The following is a 23,351-nucleotide window of genomic DNA, read 5'->3' as shown; positions in this document are numbered from 1 at the left end:
GTATGATGGGGGAAAATTCATAGTAGTATTTATATGTCAGGATAACTCGTGTTTCTTTAATCTTTATTTGAGCAAGTTATTAAGATTCATTAAAAGAGCTCCTTCATCAAGTGCATTAATGATGAGTTTATATTTCTTGGTGTAGTATTCATATAATCTAATAACCATTAATTCAACTCTACGCCTTAACCCCAGAAATTCAGGATTTCTGAAGTACTGAATAATTACCTAGTATTGGGCCATTAATTCTAATAAACATACAAGTTGGTGCTCAGAGGGAACTAAAGATGGTATTTCAGGGTCTATGCATACATTTTAATCACAGTTGTGAGTTGTTGTTGTTAAATTTGAAGGACTTAAGCATCTTTTTCTTAATCACAGTAGCATTCAGACCAGTTCTGTTGGAGATTTTGTGTGAGATACTGTAGTACTCATAGTTTGGTATCATATTGTGTGATACCAGAACCTTTCTTTGTGATACTAAATCACAAACATTTGGTATCACACAAGTTACTGGGGAAAAAATTTAATTACTACCTCCATATGTCTAACTTCATAGAATTACTTTAGGATTGGCAAATGACTTTTTTACCTAGTGGAGGGATATAAATAGATCAAGTATACTGAAATATATACTAATAAAATAGTCCCTAAATTCAAACTATTTACTTAACATCTCCTTCCTAATGTTTGCCAAATCAAGCTATGACACCTAACAGAAAAATGTTTGTTGTTAAGCACAAAGCTACATAAAGGGCTATCTGTTCTGTGCTCACCACAGGTATTGAAACCCAGTTTTCAGTGTTATAAGTCTTCAGACTTACCACTGAATCTCTAGGGGGCAACAGTAAAACAGCTGGTTCAATTTAAATAAAAAAGCAGAATATTTTATCAGATTACTAATAATACTATTTTGAATTAAGCTCCAGCTCACTCATCATTTTACTTGTTTGCTCGTACGTAGCTTAATACTTACTATTTTAACCACACTTACTGATCAAAATTACAACAGCTCATTATCACACCTAACAGCCAAAGTTGTAGCACAGATAAAAGTTTTTTTATTTTGTGACTAACTTATTCACTGAGGCTGTTACATATATGGGTCAGACTTTTTTTTCTTCTGTACACTGCAGCCGTGCTGTATATACGATTTATTTGACATTGTGAGAAAAGACAAAAAACAATTGACTTATTGTTCAGTAACAATGCTTGGATGGATGGAGAATGCTTTAACACTCATAAATACCCCTTACCAGTTCATGTGGGAAAATTAAAAATAAAATCCCATATATGGCACAGCCACAGCGTACACAAGAAAAAAGGTTCAACTTGTATACGTAAGGTGAACAGGTTAAGAGGAGTAGGGATACGCTTTATTACAATAAGCAAAAACTAATACAATTGTTTTCAAAAATGTGTCAGCTGGTGTAGAAATGAAGGATAAATTTAGCTTTTGATAATTTTCTGTAAGGCTATAATAGCAAATCTGAATGAAACTACAAAAAAATTGACCTGTTATCAGAACATACTTGATTTCTTTACAGTATTTAGATCTTCTAATATCTGTGTAAACAAAGATGATGTACTTCTGTGTAATATAAAATAAAGCTGAAAACTACTACCACATTGTGCTCTTACACTTTAAAGCTTATTGTCATAATTAACATATTCTTTAAAACAAAAGAAGTCATATTTTCATCAAAATCATACAACAGTATTAGTATTAATTGTACCTATTCCTTCAACAATACAAAATAATTAACTTGATTGTTATAAAATGTTTTAAAATGACTACTACTATTAGTATACTAGTTTTGTATAAACTATTAAGAAAAGGTTAAAAATACATACCCAAGTTTTCTCCACCCCAAACATCCATCATCATATCATACTTTCCAAGTCTGTCAAAAAATGTTTTGTTTACTACAAATAACCCACCAGCTATCATTGGGGTCCTGAAATTAAAATAATATTCTCCTTTAACTAACTTTCACTAGTGCAGTAGTAAATTAATGGAATAGAAACAAATCTATACTATGAGAAAGATCTTTTATAGTATGAACCACGTTTCTCATACTGGATGATAAATCACACAAGAAGCACTGATTTATTTTTTTAGCTCTATCAACTCAACTAGGTTAGTACAAGATAAAACTCATAAGAGTTAGGTTTAACTAGAAAGCTATAAAGCTTCAACAATTTTCTACATATCAACACCAAGACAGACCTACTATTTCTGTGTTGAACTGTGCACTGTATGAACTGTGTAAATCTGAATGTACTTGGTAAAAGTACTGTTGGCCATTTCAAGAGAAAATACACATTTCTGGTGTTAGTTGGAAGATGGATACATTATGTCATTCACTTTGAACACAATTAATTCTAAAATGTATTTATTTTAATTCAATTTTGTAAAGAACAGATAAAAGTTACAAGGAAATGTTACTTACATTATCCAAAAATATTTTAACAGTTCTTTGTCAAAATAACTTAGATTATAATCAATTTTTTATTTGTTTAGCAATAATACATGACTTGTGACTAGACTTTCAAACCACAGTTATTAAGTTTGAAATTGATGTAACTTTCTTATTTTAGCCACTGTCAACATACAAACATACTTGTATATGCAAGCACAAATGGCCAGAAAAAAAAAAAAGTAGAGCAGAAGTGGTAGTTTTTAGTCACGCAGTTGGCATTTAAAACAATCACCATTAAGCTACCTTGTTAATTATATTGGGCAATAATTCTTAATATTCCAAAAGCAGTGATATATAACTCAGCTGACATAAAAATTATTTAAAATACAACAGCAGGAGTAAACAATTTATCAGAGTATTAGTATTTTTTTCCTATTCTTTAATATAAACATTTTAACAAAGCAAGTTCTTCAATGGATGTAAAGAATAAAAACACTAAAAACATCCACTATTTCAAAGAAAAAAACAAAACTCAACTTAACAGTTAAGTAACTTTAGAATCAGATTTAAGTGAGAAGCAAGTTAGTTTCAGAATTTCTCAATTAAACCAGATAATTTTTGGGATTCACTGTTGATGTTGCAATTCTAAGGCATTTACAACTTCAGTTGACTTTACCCTTATTGACACAAGGTCAAAGGCCATGTCATCTTGTTTGTTGACTCACATTCAAAATTTTATTCAACTACTATTTTATGAATTTATGTCAATAAGTTTGGTATCAAATTGCAGATCATAATTCAAATTTTAGTATTATACATTAGTTAATTTCTTAATTGAAAAGTAAATATTAAAAAAAAAATCTAAATACCAATTTTCGTGTGTCACGTGGTATGTTCAATGCAGCATTGGTTAAAATTAGATGTTTGTGATGTCCAAATACAAAGTCTATAGTTTCTTACGAATTATGAACTCAAATTTCTGATATTTACAAGCTAAAATATAAAGTAAGAACCTCCTATCTTTTCTATTTGCTGAGATATTGCTATGTTTAGGGAATCAAACACAGTGGCCCCACCCACCTCTTTCCATTTTTGGAAACACATACACTTACTTCTGTCTATGATGTGTGAATAACAAATTGAAAGCTCAGAATGTCCCGCCCACGTGGTTCTCTGAGTCTTTTCGAAGTATTTATGTGGGAAACCCTTTCTTTTCATGGTAGATTCCAAGTGATAAGGTAGGATATTATTGAGTATGAAAAATCATATTTTTTTAGACCCAAATACAGCTTAGTTACTAAGCCTTATAAATTATAGTGGAATTCTGTGGTATTTATACAATAATTTATGATTTTTTTTGTTTCAAAATGCATATATAAAACCTATAAAAATTATTTTGTTTCACATCCTTCACCTGCAAAATTTTATGAGGCTTAGCAACCTATGGCAAGCAGTAAACAAGTACAAAGTTTGTAACTAGTAGAGAAAATTGTCTGCTATATTTCCTTATTTACTGTTCTATGTTTTAAGAAAAACAATTTTAAGAACTTGTTTGTAAATAGTAATAATGTATATACATATATAATGTATTATAACTGAAATGTGACTGTATTTTACAAAATATTAGTCCTCTAAAACACAACCAAGACAGATCAATTTGTAAAGACCAGTTTTATACTCTTAGATACAGTAACATGAGTGCACATGTGCTGTGTCATTGCAACTTCTGTAATGTTAGCCAAGCATGGCTGAAAGGTCAATATAATGAAAATAATAAATATATATATAAATGTATAATGTTAAGAGATTTCAGCTATTTAGATTAAACATTTGTGTTTTCGTGTTATAATTTCTAGTCATTGTAGAACGAAAAAAAGCATAATTTATATTTATTTCCTAACTTTTTATGGTGGTTACCAGGTCAGTCAAATCGACCCAACCTGTACAGACATACTGTAGTGAAAATAACATATAAAATACAGTTTTTTTTCAAAAAACATTTGATAATTATCTGGAAGTTATAAAGATTTTGCATGTGAAATTTGAAAGTATTCTGATGCATAAAAGTATTTTTACTCTTAAAATCAAAATTACTTGGATGGTCAATATTTGAAAATAAAAAATGCACAAGCAAATAATTAATTAACAAATGTTAAAACTTAATTAAAAAATCTGATATTTTGTGCACAAATGCCTTGAACCGTTTACTGATAATCTGAAAAATTGCATGAAGATATGAAGTTACAGTATAACTGCTTTATGTTTACTTTCGAGAATATGGGCTGGGTGGAATCCACCCACCTGTATTAGAAGGGTTAACAAACACATGATTGTAGGTAGATGCATATATGCAAACACATCAGTTTGTTTACCAAATTTGCATAATTTCTGAAATGATCCAAAACATGTTGAAATCAGTGGTAAACTGCAAACCAAGGGACAATTCTCATACATGAATAATGTATTAGACTGTGCTTGATATGAAGATCAAGTTATCATTAATTTAGACATACTCACTTAATTGGAAGTACAGGTTGATTAGCTCTGTTGTGTCTTTGAGCTGAAGAAAGAAACTCCCATTTGAAGACAAGATTCCAGTCAAAACCTATTGATTCACACATAAATTTTCCATTACTTTACATAATTTTTACTTTTTTTTTCTGCCGTATGCAACAGTACCAAAAATAAATGGTCAGATATTGATTATTCTCAGTGCTTTACACTAATTCAATCTCTTGATAAAAGTTCCTAATGTATGTTTCATATACCAAATAAAAAACTCTTAAATATTTACCTTTCAGTTCTGACACCAAGAGAAATGAACACAAGATAATATTTCATTAAAACGATGTGAACGAGTAAGATATTAATACTACGAGATACGCTATACACCCTTTATTGAAGTGTTTGCACATGGATGGAAATCTTCTGTATTTCAGAAATTCTTATTCTGAGTATGGATTATTAGCTGTTTAATCAGTTTTGTAAATCAGCATTTAACTTGTACTGTGAGAGATGAATTATTCATTTATCTAAATATGTAATAAACACATTACTGATTATCAAAATAATTTTACAATTTTTTTTTATATACTGATAGGTAAAAGAAAATATACATCCATTATTTTGTAAAAGAATCAACATATTTCTTTTAGTATGTTCCTTTTATTTTCAAAATTATTATCAATTTAATTTTAGTTTAAAATAATAAGAATAATTGGCTAATCCAATGAATTGGTAGGTTAGGCCCATTTAGTTAAAACTACAATGATTTTCTAATACACAGTGTTACTTCATGATCAAAGTGACATAGTAATAAGAACTTCAATGATTTTATAATACACACAGTGTTACTTCATGATCAAAGTGACATGGTAATAAGAACTTCAGTGATTTTGATTTTATAATACACACAGTGTTACTTCATGATCAAAGTGACATGGTAATAAGAACATCAATGATTTTCTAATACACACAGTGTTACTTCATGATCAAAGTGACATGGTAATAAGAACTTCAGTGATTTTATAATACACACAGTGTTAATTCATGATCAAAGTGACATGGTAATAAGAACTTCAATGATTTTCTAATACACACAGTGTTACTTCATGACCAAAGTGACATGTTTTATTAAGAACTTCATCCAATTTACTATGATAAAAAGTTTTATAGACCTTTCAGAAGTCAATAATTTCTTTTATGAAATTCAAGAGAGAATAAGTTGTGTCCAACATACAGATAAACAAGATATTCCAGATGCTTAATATATATTGATGGCTTTAAATTGTTTATGTTTTTTGTATTCACATTATATTTCATTTAAAAGATCATAAAAATGATAATAAATATGTTATGAAATTATTCCTTGGCTCTGTAATCAGTGTACATAGTGGGAGGGCATGTATTGGAGGATGCAGTGGAATGCAGAGCAGACAAACAATGTAAGAAGAAATGAAAAATGAAGAGAACCTGATCATCTACATCTTGTCCCGATATAATAATAATGCTTTATAAAACTTACAAATAATGGTTTACAAAACTTCCCATACCTCCACGTAAATCTGATGAAGCACCATAGTAATTGAAGTCATCCATGTTGATTACATCAATCACAGGACAAACAACTCTTGTGTAATCCTGTAAGAACATTTAAGTAATAAAAAAACATATATTCATCATATCCTCCTTTATTGGTTTACTATCATGTATGAAAGAGACAAAACAAACAAATGCATAGAACTGAACTAATGTAGTTTGTATGATACTTCTACTGAAAGCAGTAGTTTTTATAACAAAACCAGATAAAGGTAACTACAAAACCAATGTAATGAAGTATCAAAAGATGAGTAACTCTATAATGTTGAGTTATTACCATGTACAATTAAAACTCCATAAAGAGTAGGTATATGGGGTTAAGCTGAACTTGACAATGATGATTTGCATATGATAACGTAGCAGTGCCATAAGTAATGTGTTAAGTACCTGTATATTTGGTTTACAACAAATTCCCAACAGTTCAATATTCAATGCTGACACAGACAGACTTATGACTAAAGGATTATGTCACAGTTCTCCCTGAAGAAGGATATTCATACTGCAAACCTGTTACATGATGTAAAGCCAAAGGTAACAACATTTTGATGCAGGAGGCCTTCAAGTCAACATTCTCAATGAAAATGGAAAAACTCACTTAGCAGAGAACTTAGGGTAGTAATGGGCTCCAAAACCACAACCCAATACAATCCAGAGCAACACTTTAATATACAAAGTGATGATTTTGTTACAATATGTAACCTCCTAACTCAAAAAGCCATTAAGAGGAAACTGGGAATATCTTCTGGTAATGTTAAGAAAATAAAAAAACAACTATTTGATGTTGATGAAGACTCAGAGGTCCAGAATTCACAAGCTACTAGCCACACTAAAATTCTGTTTTCACAAGTGAGATGGAAAGAATCCAGAATCATAGCAACCTCATGTCTGTGAAGTCAATTGATGCAGTTCCAATTTACTTTTATGCCTTTGGACTGCATATACGTGATCTTGTAAGTCAATGTCCACATAAAGTGGAAGAGCTGCGGAAAGTCAACATGTGTGATCTAAGACTAACCATCTTACTATGAATATTGTTGGTGTCAAGCAGTTGTCTAGTCATGTTCATCAAAGTGAGCATACATAATCAATGATGAAGTAGCACTAAAAGCAAAGAGACCTAGAACTTCATTCTTATAAAACTTGCATGACACCCATTAGATCAGAGACTGTATAAAACTTGCATAACACCCATTAGATCAGAGACTGTATAAAGCTTGCATAACACCCATTAGATCAGAGATTATATAAAGCTTGCATAACACCCATTAGATCAGACTGCATAAAGCTTGCATAACATCCATTAGATCAGAGACTGTATAAAACTTGCATAACACCCATTAGATCAGAGACTGTATAAAGCTTTCATAACACCCATTAGATCAGAGACTGTATAAAACTTGCATAACACCCATTAGATCAGAGACTATATAAAGCTTGTATAATAAAGGGTAGACAGATTTAATGCTGTTTAAATGCTAAAATAATGAAAAGCAGACAGGTTTGTGACTATTATAAAGTTGATACATTGGAGGAATAATGATTGTAAAAGGTTGAAAAAATGAGAGTCATCTAAAAGAAAACTAATTTTTAAATGTAACAGAATATTATACCAATAGGCTTATTCTTTCTTGTAGTTCCTGCTAAATGGTTTTCCTAAATGCTGATAATCAAGCACAAGTGTTAAAACTGAAACTTCATATCGCTTTATACTCACTACTTTTTAAAGACAGAATTATAGTTCTGATGTTTATAGATAAAAAACTAAAACTACTGAATTCCATTTCCATTCTGTGCTGCTTTCTTGCTTTATATCTATTAGTTACTTTAAAACAATCATTTGGCTAACAGCCAAGCATAAGTACATAATTTGTAAAATGGTTCTTGAACAGATGTGTATCATTATCATTCATATGAATCAGCAGTCATTCTAGGTTATTCCAAAATTAACGATGCAATACAATCACGTCTAACGTTATCTTTAAACCACTTACTGTGCACTGAAAACGTCTCCTTAAACTTCCATAAAACTGTTATACCAAACAATTCTGTCCAAATCAAATATAGTGAAAACTCAATTTCATAACCTGTAGCAGAAACTGTTACATTGTGACATAATAAAATTTTACCTCAACTACTCTATCCAAAAGAGGCTCTAACCATTTTTGGTTACATTCACAATGGCTGTCCAGAAATGTCAATATTTCAGATGTAGCAGCATCTGCACCTCGAACTCTTGATCTTACTAACCCTATTCATAGATAAAAATTGTATGCCTTAATATAATATTGAAAAATTAGATACTGTGTTATTAAAAGAAAGTTATATTTTCTATTTTTTAGATAAACTAAACACTATTTGAGTATTTTAATAATCAAACACAGTAAAAGACAATTCTAAAAACTTAATGACTGTTTAAAAATTTAACTTTAGAAGATGTTTTCTGTAAAGTTTTATTTTCTCCTTCTTGCCAAAATTATTGAATAATGTTCCCAAAGAATTATCATCAATTTGTCAGTTTTTCAAGCTGGCACTTGCTCATCCATATTACTGAAACAATTTGATAAAAACGAAACTATAAAAATTAAAAATACACACTTTTTAACAGCAAGTTATTCTTTGTCTTAATATATTCAAAAGCTTCTGAGTGGGTTCAACTGATCGATCCAGTATCTTTTTTTCAGAAATTTTTTAATATTTTCCCAAGGGTTCTGAAGGAGGTTAAAGATTAGATATGTGAGTCATTTGCTGTTATATTTTATAAGTCCTTCAATAGTGGGCAGGTACCAGAAGATTGGAAGTTAGCTAATGTCACTCCTATTTTTAAGAGAGGTGACAAACATTGTCCCAGTAATTATCACCCATTAGTCTTACATCAGTTGTGAGAAAAGTTTTGGAAAGTCTGATAAAAGATGCTTTGCAAAGACATTTAACAAAGTTTAGAATTTCATTAGACAGTCAACAGGGTTTCACTAAAGGAAACTCTTGCTTTACGAATCTTTGACATTCTTTGAAAAGGTTACTGCTTATATAGATGAAGGTAAGAGTGTAAATTATTTTGGTGTATCTGGATTTTCAGAAAGCATTTGACAAGGTGCTACATAAAAGGCTTGTAAAAAAAAATATTTCTATAGATCTGGGGATAAGTTAGCAAATTGGATAGAAGAGTGACTGGATGGAAGAAAGCAGAGGGTTGTTACAGATGGTGTTCAGTCAGACTGGATTAATGTCACAAGTGTGGTACCTCAGGGCTCAGTCTTAGGACCTTTGCTTTTTTGAGTAACATCAATGACATAGATGAAAGAATGGTCAATAAGTTACTTAAATTTGCAGATGACATTAAGGTATTGGGTGTTGCTATCTGTGAAGAGGATGCTGCTGATTTACAAAAGGATTTAGATCATTTAGTGAGTTGGGCAAATAAATGGCAAATGGGTTTTAATTATAATAAATGCAAGATAATGCATGTGGGTTATCATAATTTGAATTTTAAGTATAATTTGGATAGGAATAACCTTAACAGTGTCACGAAAGAAAGGGACCTTGATGTAATAGTTGATTAGTCTCTAAAGCCATCCAAGCAATGTGCTGTTGCTAGTGCCATGGCAAATAGGATTTTAGGTTGTATCTACAAAAATATTGAATACAAGTCACTGTATAGGTCACTGGTTAGGCCACATTTGGAGTATTATGTTCAGTCTTGGTCTCCTTACCATAGAAAAGACATTGAATTGTTGGACAGGGTTTAGGGAAGAGTTACTAGAATGGTGCCCAAGATGAAATCTCTCAAATTGTTTTCTCTTGAAAAAAGAAGAGTTAGGAGTGGATCTGATTAATATGTTCAAGACTGTAAAGGGAATTAATAGTGTTGATGCATAATCTTTTTTTCCTACTTAACAGTGAAAATAGTAGGACTAGGGGACACAAATATAAATTTTGGCAGGGTAGGAGTCATCTTCAGCAAAGACAGTTTTATTTTTCTAACAGGATGGTTGCCCTTTAGAATGGGTTGCCTTTGGATGTTTTGGAAGCAGGAAATTTAAGTGAGTTTAAGAGAAAGCTTGATAAGTATATGATTGATAAGGGCTGGCTTTAAGATTTTTTTTTTAATTTATTCATCAATACTTTTAGTTTAGAAGATGGAATAGCAGAGAAGGACCAATAGGTTCCATGTTGTCCCAAAATGTTATATATTTTGGGTGACAACTACAGTGACCTGATAAAACTAGTTTACCTGCATATTTGCTTCTAAATTTTTCTGACCAGTCCTACATTTAAACTTAAGCATAGATGCTGAATTAAATATCTAATGAAAAGCTTATGGTTGATAATATTCATCTTACACAAGGAATCATAATTATAACAACACTTTTTTGTACTACTTTTAAAAACACCAACATCTGAATAATGATTTCTCACAATCAAAGATACCACATATTTCAAACTTACCTTCTCTTTTGTTGTTTCTTAGCACACGAACTTTCTGAATGCTCTCAAGTTCTTTTCCATCAGAGGCTCAAAATAAACAGAATATTTACCTATTTTTTAAGTTACTATTAAAGTATACATAAAAATAATTATCCAAGAAAAAGAATTGCTAAAAATATCTAAACACTATTAATATACAACACTTTGTACATTAGTGCTAACAAAAGGAATTAGAGAAATTTTGTTTAGAATTTATAGTAGCATGACTATATAGCATACAGTGATTAATATGTTAGAAATTAAAAACATGACACAATAATCTTTACAGTTTACATGTTAGCTGACCTTTACCAACTTTACTTTTCAACATCAAGTAAAGTATAATTGTTAGGCTTCAGACAAACAATCTCATGAAAACAGTCACATTTCACCATATGGGAAAGGATAAAACAACAGCAGTTCTCAAAAGAAATCTGGTCTGCCTATAATTCAGTCAGTCAACTGAATCTAAAAAACTATGATACTGACTTTAAAAAGTAATCTTTAAGGCTATTTTCCTATCACAAGCACTGACATATCAAATTTTAATAAGAAGGAAAGTGAAAATTTTTAGCCATAAATTGAAATGAAACACCCAATGACAATGATTATATATCACCAATGTTTCAATATGTTTGAGCAGACTGTTAATAATGGATACTTTTGGTTTATATTACATTAACACAATGAAACGTCTTTTTAATAAAACATTCTTACCATCATCACTAAAGTCATCCACAAGAATGATCTCTTTAATGAGATTTTCTGGGCTTCTGTTCAGAACACTTAAAAAAAATAAGGCAAATTAATTTACATAAAACAGCAAGCATTAGTAGCTCCTACCAGCTGCAATATATGAAAATAAACTGGGTAATGTGTCTGTTTCATGGGCATTATTTGAAGAATATCAAATAACATTGGTTATGATGCTTAAATTTAGTTTTGTACAACTTGCGTGAGAGAATAAATGTGCAGGAGATACAAAACTACAACACAAACTTCTGAAGATTAAGAATTATGATAGAAAATGGTTTATATTAGCTTAAAAGGTTTTGTTTCTTTATTTTTACAACAAAGGTTACTACAATCAATATTCTTAATATACATCACTCTACAACAAGAAACATTACCATGAAAAATGTAGTTAACATTAAATGCCTATATTCTCATTATTAGAACATATCTTAAATGTTGACATAATTCCTTTATCAGTTTCTTGTTTACAGTTTTATCATGTATCAGGGCACAACGGTTTTTAATGATACCAATTTCAACTGCTAACAAGAAGTACTTTTTTCATTAAACTTATAATAATATTTAAAAACATCACTAGAAAGATAAAACCCAAGTCAAAAAATAGTTAAACATAGTGTTTACAGTTAGGTAATTCTGGTAATTAGGTTTGACAAAATGGGAATTACTCATGAATTGAACTTTGAACAGAATACTTTTGATAAAACTATTTGGTACAGTAAACATATTATTTTGAATGGTTTTTCACTAGAATTCTATGATATAGATCATTTCTTTTAGGAAACAAAAAAAATAAAAACAACTTTCCTAACATGTGAATTTTAAATGCCTTTTATCAAATAATTTGTTCCCAGTATTCCCTCTGAACAAGAAATATTCTAATGTAAATTAATATCACAGTAGAACTTCGTTATGATGAAAAATTTCAGTGACACTAAGAATTCATTAACATAGACACTGTGGGATTGGAAAACCAAACTCTCCATTCTTTTAGATCCAGTATTACCCTTGAAATTTCTACAAGTTTACTCTAGTTTGCAAGCAGATGTTCATAGTGATATGCTGTACCTGGCAACTGTTCTTAACAAGGTTGATCTTGCTTCATTGTGAAATGTTATAATCACACTTGTTGGGGAAAGATGTTTCTCATCTCTGTAAACTTTAGAGGAGCACCTGAAGAGAGGGAACGACTGTTTAATTTTTAACTGTCTCTTTCATTCAGGAATTTTATGCCATTAAAATAAAATTAACAGTATGTTAAATTATGTTCAGTGTATTAGTTAAATATACAAGATTATTTAAGCTGTTTCACTTATGAAAAGTAAAAACCAGAGATCTCCTTTACTGTCTAAGCAAATTCTCTTGAAGTTAACTGTGTTTCAGTTATTCAAAAACAATTACACAGATTATTAAACACCTGTTACTCTGATGTTAATTTCATGTCAGTCATAAGCATCATATTAAATATGTTACAGAAAAAATTTATATTGTATACAATACTGCTACTTTAATAATGTTTTTACCCAGTGTAATTGGAAATAGTTCTGGTTCAATTTAACTTTGGTTAATATGGCTTATAACATCTTTTCTACTTTCAAAAACATATCTAGATTGCTTCTAACAACAGTCTCCATATGATGTTTGTTAAGATTATTATACACATGTAAAACATTTTCTTTCAATATTATTATTAAAAAGTATTATAATGGTTGTTGTTAATTCCTTGGATAGAAATTTTACAATATTTCAAATACAGAATTATTTATTCAAATTAACAAGTTTGAAATCCCATCTTGTTTCATATGCAAGTATTGGTTAATCACCATATAAAGCTTACTCAGAATGCCTGGTATCAGGGATCTCTCGATTGCTTGGTAATTTATCACTCGCCTCTTGGTTGAATTTATTTCTTGCATAAGGATCATCTCCAGGATGTAATCTTGACTTTGAAATATAGGCTTCTTCATCAAAATACTTTAGTGATATTTTGTCTTCAATTACTTTATACTGTTGGCTGTGCCTCACTTTTGTCACTGTTTCTTTTAAAAGTAAAGCTTTATTCTTCTGAAACAGAGAAGGGAGTAGCATTATGAAATTAGGTTTAGAAAAAGATATATATAAATGTATATATATTACTAGCAAGCATATTTCTTTTCTTGCACAGACCTTTCCCTGAAAAGCTATTCCAAATAACAACTTTGTTATCATAGTGACTTTTGTCTGTGATTGTTTTATACATGGGACTGTTTCTAAATGAGTTCGTAAAAAAATTAAGTAATTTTAAAATGAATATATAGGTCTGTGTACTTGTTTGAAAAAGGAAAGTATGAACAAAGTGTACACCTGTGGAACTAAGTTTGAGGTATTTCATATATAATGCCTGTCTCCCCAGGAAGGGTACAGAAATTATTTGCTTTCAAATATAAAATAGAATATGTTATTTTTCAAAAAGTTTCATCTGTCTCAACATGCCTAAATCAGTCCTCATTCATTATAGCTACAACACATACTACAATGCAAAGAAAAAATGTCAGAGACAATATGTTGAACAGAGAGTATTGTTCTTGTTAAAATATTAAATTAAAGATGAAATGCTATGTAGAAATATGGGAAGTGCTTTAGTATAAGCACGTGTAATTATTTTCTGTATTACTAAGGGCTTGACATGACATAAAAAACAAAATTCAGGTTTAACAACATTGATAACTAGCAGATTTTATTACACATAATCCTCTGACACAAGGATGTGCAAGTACAGTAATGAGAAGATACACTTGCTACAGCAAAATACAAAATATTAAAAACACATGATTTTAAACTTGTAGTTTCTGAAAGTGCACGTGTTTAGAAATGACTAAATTTGTAATACCTTATTAAAATGTTTCAATGAATTGAAGAAATTTTTGTCTCTGTTAGCTCTCTCCTTGTTTTATCAAATTAAAAAACAAAAAAATTGCTTGCACTGTATGGAGAAAAGCAGAGTGAAACAATTATTTTAAAATAAACAAAACAAAAAATAGCACTGTGATGATAAAGTAAACTAAAATGTTATAAATACTTATTAATAAGCAAAATTTAAAACACTAACAGATTCATCCTTTGTAAAGAGAACAGCTACCATTTTTTACCATTACTGTCCTTAACCACAAATCTGACAAACAACAGATGACCCAATTAACAGCTTTGACTTAAGTGAAAGCAACAGGAGACAGATTCAAAAACCCATGCCTAGTAATAGTTTTGTATATACTGCAACCATCATCTATATGCTGATTGTTATAAAGAACATCTAAATTTACAGAATTTCAGTATATAATATAAAAAACTTATAAAAAATACAATTTTATGAAGATTATACATATGTAGATTTTTGTAAAAAAAACATTATATCTGGTATTTAATCACTCTGTAATGTTGCTATTATCAATATGTCTCTCTAGATAAGTTTTAGACAAATGTCAGCTATAGCTTAAACAACTACTTGTGTCACATTTTCTGATATATAACAGTAAAATTGAATACAAGCTATCTCAACAATCCTTTCAAATTCTGCTGTTTCCGAAGAAAACAAAAAACATTTTTTTAAAATGCAGTTTACTATAATTAAAAACTGTATGGACTTGAGAATGTTCTTTGATTTGGTAAGATAAAAGTAAGAACATTATATAGTTACAAACTCAGCCACAAGGTAAGTGGACATATTTTAGCCTTATCTGAAACAGTCTGAGCAGAACAAAGTGCATGCAAGTAGGCTCTGACATTTAAGAAAACCTGTACAACATTCTTAAAACAACATTGAAAGATAAATAATTACTTTTCTGAGAGACAAGGCCAATTTATGTGTACAAAACAAAATTTCTTATCCCCATTTATTATAAGTTAACAAATCTACATTGTATGAGGTAGCATACACAATTTATTATCACAAGTGACATTTTTGTACAAGATAAGGAGATAAAAATGTATGCAATAATTTGCTAATTTTTCACAGCTCACCACCCTAATAAGCATCATTTTTAACAGCAGCACAAACAATGGATAACCGATTTCAGAAGAAATGCATGAATTTGTATTTAGTTTTAACTCTTTAGAAATATTAAAATAATTCATCTTCCACCGACATGGAATCCACACCATATGTAAACTAGCCTGTTGTTCCCATTATACTTGTTATTTGAAAATATATTTCCAAAATTAACAATTATAAGGGAGGGGGCTAACAACTGTCTTCCACAAATTCCATTGCAAACATATAGAAAACACGCATAAAAGCATAACAAACAAACAGTTCTGATTGAGCTTTAAAAACAAGCAAGGTCACATGGGGTCATATGACCAAGTCACTTACGTACCCATTGAAATAAAGAACTGATTAAAGCACCTATGTACAAACCACACTTCGTTAGATATTCAAGAAAATGTTTAAATAATTAAAACTAAAAATGACTACAAGTTATTTAATTCAACTCTTAAAGATAATTTTGTAAATAAACACTTTGAAGGTATGTTTTTCTTTCTTAACTTTCTTTCTACTATTGTATTCAGGGATCAAATACTACATTCCCACATTCTTGAGGAATTTAACTTTGTTTGAGGAATTTTATCTTTTTAGTTATGTATCCATCCGTATTCCTTTAGTTATGACCAATGAAAGTGGATTAAATAAAAAAAACAATTCATAAGGAAAGGGAATTTTACACGAGGGAATGTAATCTTTCTCATAGCGCTCTCTTGAGTGAATGTAATTTTATTTCATTATTTCTCTCCCTGCTATTATTCTACAATGATTTTTTTTATAATATTAGGACACTTGTAGTCAGTTTGTAGAGGCTTGCTTTAATCAGATATAAAACTTTAGATATTTTATCAAATTTTCTAGTTTCAGTGGTTCCTGAGAATACAAAATGACTGATCATGAAAGGGTTAAACAAGATGTAATGGTGGGGTATTTTATTTCCACTTCTACAAAACACTAGTTAAAAAAAAATTATGAATCAATTCATGTATATTTCATATTTTCACAGATTGCATTTTTTAAACTCATTAAATATGTTTATGTAAGAAGACTTTTTTTTTGGGGGGGTGCAATAAAATAGACAAGTGAACAATAAATTAAATGGGTAGAATAACCTTCTGTTTTCCAAATAAGGTAACAAATATACATGGCTTTTATCTTTTGAGATAAATCATAAAAGGTCACTTAGAAATAAAATTTAAAGAGAGGAAGTTTAAGCTTTATATGCTATAATTTTTATCCCTGGAAAGTTTAATAACATGAACAAAAATATTGATGTTTGTCTTTTAGATTTATCACACAAGATCTTAATATTAAATAATAGTGGCAAATTAGTACTGTGCAGTAACATCTCGTACTATTTCAGAAACTACTGTTTTGTGCTGGGTTTTAAAAACATTATAATATTTTTGTAAACTATAAATATTTACTTTTCAATGTTTTATATTTGTGACACAAGAATGGGTAAAATGTTTTACCTATTGTCTTTGTTTGGTATAGTGAACGAACAATGCAATAAAAGAATATTCCCAACCTTTGAAAGTTTTAAAGGTGGAAACATTAAGATTCTTCAATGAAAACAATAAAATTCAAGCAACTAGCAAATCAGATAAACAAAAAACTTATGAATAGAGGTTGAATGTAATTAAAAATTTACACACTGGTTTGTTAAATACTGTAATTTAGAAAGTATATCATAATTTGGAAACAAATTATGCAAAATAAACTCAATTGTATTTAAGTTTTGTACCATGAGTTCGTCTATATCAAAGTTAGCTTATAACCTTGATTATGTGCTATGAATATGGTTAACTGTCAAACAAACCAAGAAATAAAACATCAGCAAAACGTTTAGTTACAGTACGAAACCACCAAGCATTAGTCTGAAAAACTCAATTAAAAGCTCATTACATAATAGAACTGCCAGGCAAAATACCTATTCACTGAATTAAACTACATAAGAATACATATATATGTATGTGCAAGCAAAATACTTCATTTGTATGATCATTACGATGTAAAACCTCTGAAAATAAAAGATTTCAAAGTTTTTGAAATGTTCTGGTAGTAAAATTGATCTACTATATGATACCTTAAAGTACAAATTTATTGTGACATTTGAATGGCATATCCTACTTGGTTTTTCCTGTAGTCATAAATTTTGCTTACTATACCACATTAAACTGTTTTTATAACTTTCAGTATAATCCCTATTTAAACAAACTAAAGCACTGGCACAGAAGTATATGCACTCACACTTCACACTCACAGATAATTAACCAGTATTTTATAATTTACACAAACTGGTTCTGTAAAGCAATATTCCACAGTTAGAAGTGTGCACTGTAACTTAAGTATTTGCAAGTCCACAACTTGTTTTTCATTAGAAAGTCCAAAGTAGATATAAATGCATGCTTAAATGTTGATTTTAATAATAAATATGAATTAATTCATTAATTTACTATATTTTTTACTATTGATCTTACATTATAATCGATGCAAGAAGTTTCAGACCTGTGAATTTGTTTAATGCAAAAGAAGTGTAATTCTTAAATGTTATTAAAATGCAAGAAAATGGTGTAACTTTGAAAACAAATTAGCATGTGTGAAGAACTGCAAGCTATGATATCACTATTACAACATCAGAAAAACCAAGTTTTAGCTATTATTTTTCAAAAATCATTAGAGAGAGCAATAAATGATTATACTTGTATACTTTTACAAAAAGAGGCATCAAATGAAGATCTGAGAAACTACTGGCTAATAATTTTGACCTCAACAGCATTCAGAAAACTCAAATTTAATCAACAAGACTCAAGATGATTTTTTTTTTTGAGAGTATGAACATAGAAGCTTTTTTGCTTAGTTTTTAGAAAGCTTTTGACAAAATCCCATGTAACATGTTAATTACAAAATTAAATTTTCATGGTTTTTTGTGAAAAAAGTTAAAAAAGTCAATTGAAATTTGGCTTGTCATAAAAACAAAGTCATATTAAATGAGCAGTTTTCTGTAACAAATGAGATTGTTTGGGTGGCCATCTTTTACTATATCACTTTGCATTTATAAATATGGAAATATATTATTTATAATTTTCTGCCCACCTACACTGCTTATTTATATTAAAGAAACATCCTTGGGTTCACCCTATATCTAAATAACACCAGCGAGGTGGTATAATGTACTGGGTAAGAGAGTATTTACATTATATTGAAACAACAAAAGTTCCTGAACAACCCCTCTAGTAACATAAAAAAAAGTTTAACTATCACCTTTTATTTGTATTACCAAGTTAATTTTCTAAACATGTTTTAAGTTACCTATCATTACCATAAATATTTGACTAACAAAACTCTCGACTCTCATGCAACATCATATCAAATGTTTTTATCAATGTTTTTTCTGGAAAGTTTGTCATTCATTTTAGTTTATTTTGTTGTTTATATTATAAAGCAAATGACGAAGGTCATAAAATAGATTACCTATGAGTACTGATTACTTCGGTTAGTGACACCTATAATAACTGATTAATTGAAATTAGTGTTTCCGATTATCACTTCTTTTGATTATTCCAACTAACCAGTAATCAAATTATTGCCATTATGGCTTTCCATTATCATCTTATATTAGTTCAAGTTTTCAGCTTAATCAATTACTGTCACAACTCACAAAAATAATAAAATAACAGAAATTATGTTGTCCAATTATTATTATTTTCAATTATTTCAACTATCCAAGTAATTAATATATATTGCCATTATGTTAAGGACTACTAGCATGGTTCTTAAATAATCTACAACAATAAAGTACATTAATCACCAAATTCAACTTGTCTAAATCCCCTGAAAGTTGCTCACATATTCCATATTAGCATCTAATGTACAAATGCATATGTAATACAAAAAAAATAAAACAAAATTTATTGATCCTATTAAGAAACAAAATTACAATATACTAAACTTCTTTCCTCAAGAATGGCTACACTCTCCAAACTCTAAGGTTCTGTTTAATAACTACCCTAGTTTCAGTCTAGTAGGGGCTCCTAGTTCAGTGTCGTACTGACCCCCAGCTTAAATTTAATAATTATCCTAGTTTCAGTCTAGTAATGATTCCCACTTCAGTGCAGTATTGACTTTCAGTTTCAGTGTAATAATTACCCTAGCTTCAATCTAGTAATGACTCCCACTTCAGTGTAGTATTGACTCTTAGTTTCAGTTTAATTATTATCCTAGCTTCAATCTAATAATGACTGCTGCTTCAGTGTAATACTGACCCCCAGCTTCAGTTGAATAATTACCCTAGTCTCAGTTTAGTAATGACTCCTGCTTTGGTGTATAATTGACCCTAGTTTCAGTCTAGTAATGACTCCTGCTTCAGTTTACTATTAACCTTGTTTCAGTCTAGTAATGAATCCTATTTCAGTGTAATATTGACCCCAGCTTCAGTTTAATAATTATCCTAGTTTCAGTCTAGTAATGACTCACTTCATTGTAGTATTGACTCTCAGTTTCAGTATAATAATTGTCCTAGCTTCAATCTAGCAATGACTCCCAGTTCAGTGTAGTATTGACTCTCAGTTTCAGTTTAATAATTACCCTAGTTTCAGTCCAGTAATGGCTCTTGCTTCGGTATATATTGACTCTCAGTTTCAGTTTAATAATTATCCTAGCTTCAGTCTAGTAATGACCTCCTTCTTTAATGTACTGACCCCAACTTCAGTTTAATAACTGTTCTTCGCTTCAGTCTAGTAATGACCCTCAGCATGAGCTTAATAATAACCCTAGCTTCAGTATAGTGTTGAGCTCCAGCTTCAGTTTAATAATTACCCCAGCTTTAGTCTAGTACTGACCATCAATTTCAATTCTAGTAATGAAACAATTTGCTTCATCTGAATAACTACTGTACAACTTATAAACTAGGTTTCTTATGTTACAGTTGCATATGTTGAACATTTTAGAAGTGTTACTTATAGATATATGTAGATTAAATAACTAACCTAAGATACATGGATAAAAAGAACAACAAAAACTAATGTTCTGCTACAAACACCCACCTTGTCACTGCCTTGCTGAACTTTGTACAGATAATAAAACATTACTCCAACCCATAATATTATTGCAAAAGTAAAAAATCTTAGTAGTTTTCGTCGCATCTTTGTACTTTCAAGGAACACATTCACAGTCAGGTAAGAAGCAAACCAAATATTGCAACTAATTTCACATAATACTCCTAGTATAAGAAAATTGTCTTTTTCTAAGCTGGAGGAAAGTGTCTTGTAGGTTAGAAGACACTGATATCTGGAATAGAAATGAACACAATAAAAAAAATACATTAAACTGAGAATAGAAACTCACAAGTAATATATATGTATGTATGTATCAAAGATTACCTCAGAAGAAACAATACTAGATGAGTTACAATATCTATACCTTTTATTACCTACAATGAAAGTATAACAATTAGACTGTGAGGTATATGTATATACATACCTGCTTAATGATCTAGCAAAAAGTTCATAATTTTATGTTAACAATTTCATTACGTGAAGTTTGTTTGAAAGTCTTTCATTCTGTTTTCAAATTACACAAATGGTAATAAAATATTAAATTAAAAACATATAACATGTTTAAGGGGAAAATTAACTGAAAACTAGTTGATCTCTTTTACAGTAAGGAATGGTGAAATAAACCTTTTCTACTTAAAGGTTTAATAAACATGAAAACACTTACTATTATCATACACACACACTTGGTCAAAGCATATTTCAAAAACTCAAACTCTTTAGCATAGTTTGTTATGGTAATAGGATACAAATCATGGACTCTTGAATCCACATGCTTATCACTTTAACACATAACCAGCACAGCCTATATATTTAGATTTTAGGCTGTATCAAGTAAGCAATGTATGCATAAACTGATAAAAGTAATGCAGAAACAGAAATCTGGATTATCCAAATACAGTTAGATAGCATGCTACATATTCTTGTACTGAGTTAGTGTAACTGGTGAAATATAAATTTCAAAAATTTCACTAGGCCATGAAGTAGAAACATCATAATCTTATTGTTAGACTTTACAAATTAAAAAAAAAACAAAACACAATAGTCTCTACGTCTTATACAAGGTTTTGACTTTTTGTTATGGTTAGTCTCAAGAGCCTGATAAATGTAAAGCTATGTTTGCAATAAACATAAAGATTGAATATTTGAAGCATGGAATTGAAAGACAGTAAGTGGGTATGAAAGATATTTTCTAAGGCCACCACTAAACATAGAAAGACTTAATGTTTTAAACTATATTTAAAAGAAATCTTCAAAATATAACTTAAATATTAGCTTCATTATTAATAATAACTTAAGTTCATAAGGCGAAGCACTTACAGGTTACACTACAAAAGTACAATTTAATCGTAAACGGTAAACTATAAAGCAAAGTTTACAACTTGTAATTTTTATAAAATTTCACATCTACATAAAATATTCTACTAAAAAGGATAAAGAAGTGAATACTGAACATATTCTAAAGTAACAATAATTAATTCTCTTCTCTCACCGTACCAATAACATAAAATTCAATACTTACCACGACTCCAGAGTTAGGTTCTGAACAAGCAATAATTTCTCGAGGATTTCAGTCTATCTTGACACTAGTGCCACTTACCGCAAGAACCAGCATAACAAAAATATATTTGCAATATATAAATATTATGCATTTGAAACGTCTACATTTTAGGCTATAGAAATAACATGCCCCCCATATATTAAAGTTTTCTCCTGCCCCCCAGTGTTTGCGGACTTTCAACGCTAGAATCCGGGTTTCGATACCCGTGGTGGGCAGAGCACATATAGCCCATTGTGTAGCTTTGTGCTTAATTACAAACAAACAAACAAACAAGATATAACATAACTTGCACTAATTTTTAACTGAATATTGAACGATTACTTACGGTAACAGACGATACAAATAACCAAATTTTAACATAAAAAATATCATGTTACATGCCTGTACGTTAGTATATTTCTGTGATTCACATCTTTATAGAAAACACTTTTTTTTCGGCTATCTCTAAGCAGAGGGTTGTTACAAATGGAGTTCAGTCAAAGTGAATTAATGTCACAAGTGGGGTACCTCAGGGCTCAATCTTAGGACCTTTGCTCTTTTGATTTACATAAATGACATAGATGAAAGAATAGTCAATAAATTACTTAAATTTGCACATAATATTAAGGTCTTGGGTGTTGCTAGCTGTGAAGAGGATGCTGCTGATTTATAAAAGGATTTATATAATTTAGTGAATTGGGCAAATAAATGGTAGATGGGTTTTAATTATAATAAATGCAAGATAATGCATGTGGGTTATCATAATTTGAATTATAATATAATTTGGATGGAAATAACCTTGACAGTATTATGAAGGACAGGGATCTTGGTGTAATAGTTGATCAGTCTTTAAAGCCATCCAAGCAGTATGCTGTTGCTAGTGGTAGGCTAAATAGAATTTTAGGTTGTATCTACAGAAATATTGAATATAAGTCTAAAGAGGTTATAATTTCATTGTATAGGTCACTGGTTAGACCACATTTGGGATATTTGTGTTC

The 23,351-nt window shown here is 29.9% G+C and overlaps 1 protein-coding gene across 2 annotated transcripts; it reads right to left on the bottom strand.

Moving 5' to 3' along the window:
* Nucleotides 1-1,840: 1,840 nt before the first annotated feature.
* On the bottom strand, nucleotides 1,841-22,387 carry LOC106470969 (polypeptide N-acetylgalactosaminyltransferase 2-like). 2 transcript variants are annotated; one of them, XM_013931556.2, is made up of 10 exons: nucleotides 22,336-22,387; nucleotides 20,805-21,048; nucleotides 13,576-13,802; nucleotides 12,807-12,911; nucleotides 11,703-11,770; nucleotides 10,968-11,033; nucleotides 8,648-8,769; nucleotides 6,476-6,563; nucleotides 4,941-5,028; nucleotides 1,841-1,958 (listed from the first exon to the last, which is right to left on the bottom strand). In XM_013931556.2, the coding sequence occupies exons 2-10, from the start codon at nucleotides 20,901-20,903 to the stop codon at nucleotides 1,841-1,843; spliced, it is 981 nt and encodes a 326-aa protein (XP_013787010.1). In that variant the 5' UTR covers nucleotides 20,904-21,048; nucleotides 22,336-22,387. The 2 variants fall into 2 exon arrangements, with proteins under 2 accessions (XP_013787010.1, XP_022255319.1); XM_022399611.1 differs by having other exon boundaries at nucleotides 13,576-13,799.
* Nucleotides 22,388-23,351: the final 964 nt, after the last annotated feature.

The sequence above is a fragment of the Limulus polyphemus genome, unplaced genomic scaffold (genome assembly GCF_000517525.1).
Source record: "Limulus polyphemus unplaced genomic scaffold, Limulus_polyphemus-2.1.2 Scaffold4327, whole genome shotgun sequence".
Classification (NCBI taxonomy): domain Eukaryota; kingdom Metazoa; phylum Arthropoda; class Merostomata; order Xiphosura; family Limulidae; genus Limulus; species Limulus polyphemus.
This window is presented reverse-complemented; position numbering and strand designations above follow the sequence as displayed.